Source organism: Cibotium barometz, chromosome 64, assembly GCF_041138505.1.
Source record: "Cibotium barometz isolate CiBa-2024 chromosome 64, ASM4113850v1, whole genome shotgun sequence".
In the NCBI taxonomy this organism is placed as follows: domain Eukaryota; kingdom Viridiplantae; phylum Streptophyta; class Polypodiopsida; order Cyatheales; family Cibotiaceae; genus Cibotium; species Cibotium barometz.
The window spans coordinates 23813843-23825553 of NC_141109.1; the positions used below are offsets into that span (position 1 = coordinate 23813843).

An 11711-nucleotide genomic window follows, 5' to 3' on the forward strand; every position below is an offset into this window, starting at 1 on the left:
TGCATACTAGTGAAGGAGCCACACGGGCAAGACATATATAAAACTATGTTTAGAAAAGTTTTATTCTATAGATTCCATGGGAAGGATTGACAATAAGTGGGGAAACATGCTTTTTCAACATTTACTCATCATATACATTGTGATAAAAATCACTCTACAAAAGGATATTGAATGTATGGTTAGATTTTACACTTTTATTATACATATATAGAAAGATACTGAAAGGTTGCGGAAACTTTCAAAATTAGACCAATTTTGAAAATCACTTCAAATTCAATCATTCTAAATGAAACAAGTCTACCATCCTTGTGGTATATTTAAACATGTCTTCCGTCCATGCAAGTTTGACATGTTGAATCTATATCAATATAGATTGCTTTAGGCGTTTTGAATTAAGATTCTTGATTTCATAAAATGTAAACATTATTATGTTTTATTCACCAAAACAACTTCAAGGTAGAAAGAAAAGTGTGATTAGGTGACACTCACATAGATGAACAATGTAACCAGTAGTGCACATGCTTGGTTTCAATACCTTGTACAATGTATATGGATTTACGACGTGAAATGTGTCGAGAAGTGAATGATAGATGAGAATGATGGATTTACAGCATGAAATGTGCTGAGGAGTGAATGATTGCTGGATGAAGATTCACAAGTGTGAAAAGGATGACTTTCATGGAGAGACAACAATAATAAAGATGAAGGCTATAGTATAGAAGAGGGTGCATCAACCGACAAGAAAGCCAACCCAATGCCACTACTTTACAACCCACACAACAATGCAAAAAACCTTTACACTCGAGTTTCCTATATATAAATAGCCCCCTTCTATCCCCAATTCCAAGTTCTCCCTTTGGAATCGTTGTCCCTCTAAAACCACTCTTTTATTTAGGCGCCCACAAACGATGAAAGGTGGTTTTCTAGCATCATAAGGTGACCCTTGTCGGCGTTAAAACCATTTTTCTTTCAAAACCGCTCTTTTGTTGGGCGCCCACGATCGGAGGTGGTTTTCTGCCACTTGTCACCTGGTTTTGCATATTGGTTTGCAATGGAGCTTGCTCTGTAGAGTTATTTATATATATATATATATATATATATATATATATATATGATTTGAAAAACTCCTTGCTCCTAGCTTCTCCCCATTTCTCTTCTTATCCTATGCCCAAAACTTCCATAAAATTCTGAAAATAAAGAGCATCACGAGGTAGCAAAATGTAGCTTGCAATTGAGAATTTGGCAAATGCAGCTAATTATATTTTTGGATTTTCTAGCCTAATAGTATGCTTTTATTTAGTTTTTGGTGATTAGGTTGATAATAATATGGCTCCTCACAAAGCTCAATTAATGTTCTTATCTTGGTTTTGGTGATTAGGTCGATAATAATATGGCTCCTCACAAAGCTCAAGTAATGATGCATATTGTCATTATAGTCCTACACCTGCTTGAGTTGCCTTCTCTTGCACTTTCTCAAAGGGGTTGGAATTACGGCCATGCCACCTTCTATGGAGGCAGTGATGCCTCCGGCACAATGGGTAAGCACTAACCCATTATGCAACCATGTCTGCAATCATGCCTTTTGAGCTCATCATTTGTATATATCTAATCAAAAGTAAGACACAAATCAATACCATATTGACACAATGGGCTACAATCTCCATGTTAAATTGTGGTCCACTTCAAGGCTACTTCCATGCACACTAAGAGCTAATTCATCGTCCAAAGTGTGATTAAGGTGAAATTATTCGTGAATTCGGAGCTACTTTATGGTCCCCCATGCACATGGAAACTATTATTACTGCAAGGAATATAACTCAATGATTTCCAAGTGTATGTCCGTGCATTAAAAGCCACTTTCTGGTCCTTTAGAAAGATCAAATTACTTCAATGCTCCATGCACATGAAGATTATAACTATCGAAAGGATGAATTAAATGATTAGCATGTTGTGCATTAATCTTTTAATGATGGGACAAATTAATGTGGGGGTTATGTTAATGCAATATGCAGGAGGTGCATGTGGGTATGGGAACTTGTATAGCCAAGGCTATGGGACACAGACAGCAGCTCTAAGCACAGCGCTCTACAATGGGGGGCTTTCATGTGGTGCTTGCTATGAAGTGATCTGCCATGGTGATCCAAAGTGGTGTTTACATGGGACAAGTGTGGTGGTCACTGCCACAAACTTCTGCCCCCCTAATTATGCCCTTGCAAACAATAATGGTGGATGGTGCAACCCCCCTCTTAGCCATTTTGACATGGCCCAACCAGCCTTTGAAAAGATTGCCAGATATAGTGGAGGCATTGTCCCCATTGCCTACCGAAGGTAAACCACAGTTAATCATCAGTGTTCTATCTAATTTCTTGATTATGGCAAGCTTATAATACTACTATCTAAAGCTAACGCTCTGGCTGATCTGGTTTTAGCTTGCTAAGCAAAAGCTAAAAGGCATTACGTAGTGGCAAACTTGATAAGAATATTTTAGGCTAAAGTTCTTATATTGATCATAGCAGCTTAATGCAGGCAAGCTTCATGATGAGACTATATAAAGCTAACGTTCTTATTATAGCTTGTTAAGCAAAGAAGCTTGATTGAGATTATGTTAAGTTAAAGCGATAATCATAGCTAGTTGTCAAGTAATGCTTGATGAGATTATAGTAAACTAAAGCGCTTATCATAGCTAATTGTCAGTAAAGCTTGATGAGATTATAGTAAACTGAAGCACTTGAATCATAGATAATATTAAGCAAAAGCGCTAATTAATAGCGATTATATTAAGTTAAAGCGATAATCATAGCGAGCTGTCAAATAATTAAGCTTGATAAGATTATATTAAGCTAAAGCACTAGTCATAGAGAGTGGTTTAAAGTTATGCAGAAGGCTCAAATATGGACTAAATCGTTTATTGTTGTAATTAAGCTTGATTTGCGTATAAGGATAGGGTGTGATTAAGATTGAACGATAGATTAACTAATGGTATTAATTCATGTGATGGTATTGTGTGTACGCAGGGTGGCGTGTGAGAGGAGGGGAGGGATAAGGTTCACGATGAGCGGGCATGCTTATTTCAACTTGGTGCTGGTGAGCAATGTGGGAGGGGCGGGGGCGGTGCATGCGGTGGCGATCAAGGGCTCAAGGACCGGGTGGCAGGCCATGTACAGGAACTGGGGACAAAACTGGCAATCCAACACGGTATTGAACGGCCAAAGCCTATCCTTTCGGGTCACCACCAGTGATGGCCGGACAGTCACATCCTACAACGTGGTCTCCCCACACTGGCAATTCGGCCAGACCTTCAGTGGATCACAGTTCTAATTGATAGCTATAAACAGTAAAAGAGAAACCCACGTACGAGGAGGAAAGAAGAGAGAGAGAGAGAGAGCGACAAAATGTGTGTGTGTGTGTGAGAGAGAGAGAGAGAGAGAGAGAGAGACGTGTGTGTGTGAGAGAGAGAGAAACGTATGTGTGTCTGTGTGAGAGAGAGAGAGAGAGAGTGAGAGACGTATATGTGTGTGTGAGAGAGAGAGACGTATGTGTGAGTGAGAGAGAGAAAAAAAGATTGCATATATACTGTGCCTGTGTGAGAGAGAGAGATTGCATATATGTGTGCGTGTGAGAGAAAGAGGGTGTGAGGAGAGAGAAATTGCCTATATATGTGTGTGAGAGAGAGCATATGAGTGTGTGTGTGTGTGTGTGTTTGACAGAGAGCATATGAGTGTGAGAGTGTGTGTGTGTGTGTGTTTGTCAGAGAGCATATGAGTGTGAGAGAGAGTGTGTGTGCGCGCTTGAGAGAGAGAGAGATATGGAAATATGTGTGTATGTATGTGTATCACCACACGTACCACCTCACGTTCCAGTTGCATGCACCACCCACCACCTACAAACATTCAAATCAACGCATCCTGGCAACAACTACCACAGTACTCTATGCTACCACCCTTTTCAAAGCCTGTTCTATGACTCATTTATTGCCTAGAGTTAATATGCAGCTTTACTTACTACCATAGCCAGCTATGGCAGCTCCATCAGCAGGCATCAGCCTGCTCTACATTGCAAAAATCTCTCACCAAACCCTAAACCCTTAGCTCCCAATGCTAATGCTACTCTACCTTATTAGATTAATATTACTTAATCCTAAACCCTCCAGCCTGATGGCCCTTATTAGATTAATATTACTTAATCTAAGATAACGCAGCCTGAATATGGCGATGATCAACCGTGCAATCTCATCGACCATTGCTCTACCAGCTTCTCCATTAATTTCCACCCCTGGTGCTAACTGTCCAAGAGGTGATTCTAAGCGCAAATCATGACTACTGCATCAATGCTTCACATATCATAGGCAAATTAAAAGCCTGTTTTGTAAGACTTTTGCAGGACCTTAATCATGATTATCATTTGGAGAGCTTATTGGAATTTGGAAGACCTGGGTTGAAGTGATTTAATGTTAAGGTAAAATTAAGAACTAATTGTACGTTGGAAGCGTATTGCGTATCGAGGCATGAAGTGCGTGGCGATTGGGAATGAGTAATTCAACTGTTGAATCGTGCGCAACAGCTGAGACATGCCTTTTGCTTTATAAACGCTCCCACTCATGCATATGCACTCCCACTTCTTTTTCTTTCTTTTTTTCCTTTGACTTGTGTGGAAATTTGGAAGTACACTACTCACGCACACACACTATGCACTCCCATTTATTTTTCTTTCATTTTTACCTTTGACTTGTATAAGTACACTACTTTCACACACACTATCACACTATGCACTCCCATTTCTTTATCTTTTATTTTCCCTTTGACTAGTCCGGATATTTGAAAGTACACTACTCACACACACTACGTACTCCTATTTCTTTTTCTTTTTTTTTTCCTTTGACTTGTCTTGAAATTTGAAAGTACACTATTCACACACACTAACGATATGGTTTGAACAATTGGACATTTGAACTCATCACCTAGGGACTCTCAAACTCCTACATTATCACCCCACTAACACTCAATTGGTGCATACACTTCCATTTCATTTCAATACATACTTGTCACTTAAAGTTCAAAGTAAAGCTAACTCAAAAGGTCAATACTTCAGAATCCAAAGGTATCTCTGAAATCTTTCTAAAATCTTCATCTCAAGTAAAGAAAATAATTTATTTATTAAAATTCTCCATTTAAGGTTTCTCTTCTACCATTTGTTAGAATTTGATGGCCTTCAGACCTTTAACCTTAATTTTTACAAGCGTGTTTCAAATTTTAAAGTTAAAATTACATTATACCCAAGTTTTTTTCACATTCACCCGAAGGAGCACATGGTGGCCAAAACGACCAAAATAATCTCCATTTCTATACTTAACTAGTTATAACATTAGATAGACTCCGTGCAAACCCACCTCCAAGTTCTATGATTACTTTTATGATAATCCAATGTGAGAAAAACACTCACTTTTGGTGTAATTATAACTTTAAATTTTAAAAAATTACACTTACAAAAATTAAGATTAAAAGTTTCAAATTCACTATAACAGTTATGCCATTAACAACTTCAAAATTTAAGGTTGAAGGTCTTAAACACTCTATGTTTTGATGAATTATAAAAGATTAACCTTCAAACTTTGTATCTTTTCATTAATAGTAGTTTTCAAAATTTAAATCAAGGTTTTATGTTTTTACAGTATTATTATTTTTTGGCCACCTTTGCATTTATTATATATGAACTACAAGTACTTAATAATGCACAACTTTACTGATTATAAACTTTAAAAAGTGGAGTCCACATGGCACCCCACCATGTCTACAAAAGTCATGTTTGTTTTTAATGCTTATATTAGTGGTTTAGTGGCAGTGGTTTAGTGAGGAAAAAGTAAAAAGTATCAGGATCATTTAGTGTCACTGTTTTTGAGTCACTTATATCAATGCATATACCATTGCTTATATTGACACATTTAAAAAATTACAAAAACAAAAGGGCTGATTGGGGGAGTCCCTCATTCTACTTTATTTATATCTTTTATAAACAAGGGGTTACTCAAACTACACTACATTACTACATGACCATAATCAGGTTTCATTGTATTCCTTGTATAAATAATGCATACAAGCTAATGTATAAATTCTTTTACATGACACAAAAGAGCTCATGCATGAGAGATAATGCATAGTAAGGCCACAATAGTCCTTACATACATCCTTACATATATAATACATAAGCCCTTATGCACAATACAAAAGCTCCCATGCATAAAAATCTTAAAGACTTATGCAACTGCATAAGCTCTTGTATATAAGCTTTTTTCGTATAACATTAAAAAAACACTAGAAAATCCTAATACATGAAAGAATATCATATTAGGAAGTTTAGGAAAATCCCAATTCCGATTTTGCAAGATTAGAAAATGGGGGGCATGGTAAACCCTTTTAAGATTTTGTAAAAACCCCCTCATGTGACATATGGTTGGAATGCTCTTGAAGAATAGGTTCTATATCCACATTCTCCAACAACTTTTGAGTTGGTATACTCAAGATACACCAAAAAGTAGATTGAGAAGAAAATTCCCAAAGTAATGGGATTTTTCCAAACTCTCTAATATGGTCTTAAAGGATTCCATATGACTATGAATAATGAAGATGAGGACTAGACTTTTACTGGTGGGGATAATCCATATCGATTGAGATGAGACCCATGTAAAAGATTTAAATAGATCTCCCAAATGTCAAAGAAGAATCATATCTACACATTTACTCTATGCCCCTTAATCCATGGAGTAGAGATTATAGGGCATAGGTGTAGACGTGAAGTTAGGCTACTTCTTTATAAGTCATGTTTTCCAAAGCTTGAATTTGAGAAGAATATATTTCTTCATAATGCCTTGTAAACAAAAAATACAAAGAATTACATGCGAGGTAATGTATAAAGAGTTGATAAGATCTCTTACATAACGCACAAAGTCTCATGCATTATGCATAATAGTTTATACATAATCTTTTCATTAGCTCTTGTGCATTACATGGAAGCTACACATAAGAGCTAATGCATAGAGCTATGCATCAGCTCTTATGTATAATCTCTCAGCGTCGTGTATCAATGGGATAACATGCATAAGAGCCCATGTGTAGATCCATAAGCTATATGCATATAGCTCAGCTATTTGCATAAGCATTAGAGAAGAAGTGCTTATGTTTATCTTATTCATTATTCAAAAAAACTTATAAATGAGATGCATAGCACATAAAAGCTAATGGCGCATAACACATAAAAGCTAGACATAGAGTTATATGCATGAGCTTGTACATTGCTCTACATATGTCTCTTCTGTATGCTCTATGCATATGTCTCTCTTGACCCATTTTGGGATTAACATATGATTCCATTAATATTGTAAACCAAAAAGAAAAGATAGGCACACAAAAAGGATGTAAAATCAAGCTATAAAGGAAGCTATGAAGCAATTGTGTGTATATCTATGAACGGCTATAGTCCAACAAAATACTTATGATAATTCACACTCTAAGAGCATGCGGTAGCAAGCTAGAATGAATCCCCTCTAAATGTAGTTTATCCATGTATTATGAGATTAAGCATTATACAAGAAATATGTCGTATATGAGCCATGTGCACCACATATACCTCTTATGTATGCTCTATGTATATGTCTCTTTTGACCCATTTTGGGATTAACAGATCTACCACTAATATTCTACACCAAAAAGAAAGGACAGACACACAAAAAGGATGTAAAATCAAGCTATGAAGCAAGCTATGAAAAGCAATGGTGTGCATTTCTACAGACACGTGTGTCTGATAGAATACTTATGACAATTCCCACTCTAAGAGCAGGTGGTAACAAGCTAGAACAAATCCCCTTTTAATGTATTTTATGCATGTATTATTAGATTAAGCATTGTATAAGCAATATGCTGTATATGAGCGATGTGGTGTGCTAGTTGTAGTTGCTCACATTTAAAGTGTATGTGAATACGTGTGGCCTTGTTTATAAGGTAATTTCTCTTAGAATACAATCTTCTCTCCCATTATCTTTTTGCTCTTATTAAATCTTCTCCTTAATCACATACTAGAAAGTTTATCTAATAAGGATCAATGTGTGAGGTGAGAGGATTCACATCTACATTCATACATCCTCATCCATACATCCATATCCACATTCCACTTTCATACATCCATATCCACATCCACATCCACATCCACATCCATACATCCACATCCACATCTACATTCATACATCCACACATCCACATCCACATCTACATTCATACATCCACACATCCATTTCCACCTCCACATTCATACATCCACATTCCATTTCCATATCCACATCCACATCCACATCTACATCCACATCCATACATCCATATCCACATCCATACATCCATTTCCACATCCACATCCACATCCACATCCACATCCACATCCATACATCCATTTCCACATCCACATTCATACATCCATATCCACATCCACATTCATACATCCATATCCATATCTACATTCATACATCCACATCCACATTCCATATCTACATTCATACATCCACATCCACATCCACATTCATACATCTATTTTCACATCCACATCCATACATCCATATCCACATCCACATTCATATCCACATTCCACATCTACACTCATACATCCTCATCCATACATCCATATCCACATTCCACATTCATACATCCATATCCACATCCACATCCACATCCACATCCACATCCACATCCATACATCCACATCCACATCTACATTCATACATCCACATCCACATCCACATCCACATCCACATCCATACATCCATATCCATCCACATTCCACATTCATACATCCACATCCACATTCACATCCATACATCCATTTACATTTATCTGATTCATATCACTTCCATCCATCCATTTACATCTATCTGATTCCTATCACATCTCATCACATCTATTTATAGAATGTAAGAGAATTCTAATTTTTTTGATATAAAGATTCTTTACGCATCTAATTAGGCATAAAGACAACTTCAGTAGGAATAACACTTTTATAAAAATCCTTTTATGCATCTATTTATGCATAAATTCAATTTTAAGGAAAATAACACTTTCGAATTAAAAATAAACCTTCTATGCATTTTACTATGCATAAATTCCATTTTAATGAGAATAACACATTCAAAATAAAAATAAATCTTTTATGCATCTATCTATGCATAAATTCAATTTCAATGAAAATAATACTTTCGAAATAAAAATAAATCTTTTATGCATCTTTCTATGCATAAAATCAAAATTGATAAGAATAATGTCTTTGGAATAAAAATAAAATTCTTTATGCATCTATTTATGCATAAAATCAAAATTGATGAAAATAACTCTTTTAAATAAAAAATAAAATTCTTTCTACATCTATTAATGTATAAAATCAAAATTGATAAGAATAACTCTTTTGGAATAAAAATAAAATTCTTTATGCATCTATTTATGCATAAAATCAAAATTGATGAAAATAACTCTTTTGAATTAAAAATAAAATTCTTTATGCATAAAATCAAAATTGATAAGAATAACTCTTTTGGAATAAAAATACAATTCTTTATGCATCTATTTATGCATAAAATCAACATTGATGAAAATAACTCTTTTGAATTAAAAATAAAATTCTTTATGCATCTATTGATGCATAAAATCAAAATTGATAAGAATAACTCTTTTCGAATAAAAATAAAATTCTTTATGCATCTATATTTTACACAATTTTGAAAAATTTTGCCATAACCTCCTTTGTATGGCTGACCATTTTTTAATTTTTAACTCTCTAAAATTAATTAGAATTTCACCAAGAGTATTTAAATCATTCTAATGTAAACATTTTCTACTTATTTAAGAGAAACATTATGAAAAACTTGATTTTATCCATTAATCATTCATCTAGGATAAAGAATGGTTGGATTTACTAAAGAAGAGAGGGGAATGCCTTTTTTCAATGAGGCATAACATCATATTCATTTTAGAGAAGACAAAAATCATAAAAACCATAAAATAAAATAGAAAAGAGAAGAATCTCCAACTTACAAAGGAATTTGAGAGCTTTCCTTTGGCTTGATGGTTTGAGGGATCTGCTTCAACAAAGGGGGAGGCTTCTATTTATAGGAAAAAGTGAGCATCTAACCAAGCAAACTGGTTCTAAATTTTCCCAGATCAGTTTGCTCAATGTTTGACCATTTTTAGGTCAGTTTAGCTCACTTTTTGGATCTAGTTGAAACAGGAGAGAGGAGAGATAAAATATCTCATTATTTGGGAGTTTAAAACTCTCCCACAGGTGCCTCCTTCATGAAGGAAATTCCCCCATACTGAGGTGTCAAAAATGCATCATTTCTTCAAAATTTTTACTCTTTTTTTTGACTATTTACCTTGTCCTTAGTCAACTCTTCATCTTATGTGAGTATTTACTCATTTTTGGGGGGATTTTCTTTATTTTTTCCATTTATCTCCTCCACACATTTGGATGAATCTGATTTGCCCCTCAAAACCTTAATTTAAAATTTTCAGAAAATCTGGACCCCCAGGATAAGGCCTTTTGAACAGATTATAATTTATTTCGAATGCACCTTCTGAAAATCTTTTTGAACTTCTGTTTCGGGGGAACTTATTTAAATAAGATGAGATATTTTTCCATCCAAAAATATTTAAAATCTGAATAATCTCTCTAGAAGATTTTCTCTCTCTAGGCCAAAACAGGTATAAACAAGATCTTTTATATTTCTGAAGAGGGATTTGACTACAGGGGAAGATACTGGACATCCTGAGAGGATGGGGAGGAATCTTACATTCTACCCCACTTAAAAAACGCGAGATGTCCTCATCTCGTAGGTGGAGTATGATCTGTTTCATCTTCTTCTTCTTCTTCAATCACTTCCAGCGTTACTGCCTTGGAAGTGGACGGTCGATTTGGGAACAACTCTCTTTGACTTCCCCTATTCTGAGGTGGAGGTATTGCATTACTTTGGATTGAAACTGCAGGTTGGATAGAGGGTCTACCTCTGGGATTTCCCTAATTTTGGCGAGGATAGAACCCTGATTACTCTAGAAGGAAAAGGCTGGAGTCTGGAATCTTGATCCCTGATTTCCCTGCCCTGAAAACCTTGATCCAAAAGGAGTTGGGAAATCCATACTGCGATGTCCAAATCCTTGACAGTTATAGCATTTCACTCTCTTATTCAAGGATGGAACTTCTGAAGTTGAAATCCAAGGGATTGAGTTTCGGGAAAAGGACATTTCTTCCATTCTGGAACTTCCCATATCCTGGGTTTGACCTTGATATCTCTTAGGCGGAGGAAAGTTGGAATAATCTTCTGGGAATAAAAACCTTTTGAAAGGTGATGGTGCTAGCTTTGGCGAAACTTTGACATCAAAGGCTTTGGCGAAATCCTTCACCATCCGAACTGCTTTGGCCATGGAAACTGGCTTGGCATTCTTCACCAGGATATTCAAAGGTTCGTTCAGTCCCCGAATGAACCTGGCCCCATCAGTTGTTCTTCATCTAGCAGAGGCAAGTATCTGAGGAGGGCGAATGCTTGGTGATAAGCTTACCACGACGACCTTGATCCATGTTCCTATTAATACGAAAATTCTTGTTAAGTTTCTTTATTTATGATTCAATCTGATTTTTGATTCAACTGATTCTGGGGTTCTTTAAATAGGTCGGCTCCCCACATAATCATG

The 11711-nt window shown here is 35.8% G+C and overlaps 1 protein-coding gene across 4 annotated transcripts; it reads left to right on the forward strand.

The window, feature by feature from the left end:
• The first annotated feature begins 837 nt into the window (after positions 1–837).
• LOC147603444 (expansin-A10-like) lies at positions 838–7706 on the forward strand. Of its 4 annotated transcripts, none has more exons than XM_086796754.1 (4): positions 838–936; positions 1379–1538; positions 2013–2328; positions 3015–4419. In XM_086796754.1, exons 2-4 carry the CDS (start codon positions 1391–1393, stop codon positions 3316–3318), a joined length of 768 nt encoding a protein of 255 aa, XP_086652880.1. In that variant the 5' UTR covers positions 838–936; positions 1379–1390; the 3' UTR covers positions 3319–4419. The 4 variants fall into 4 exon arrangements, with proteins under 4 accessions (XP_086652880.1, XP_086652878.1, XP_086652881.1 ...); XM_086796752.1 differs by having other exon boundaries at positions 842–1006; positions 3015–7706; XM_086796755.1 differs by having other exon boundaries at positions 861–915.
• The last annotated feature ends 4005 nt before the right edge of the window (positions 7707–11711 follow it).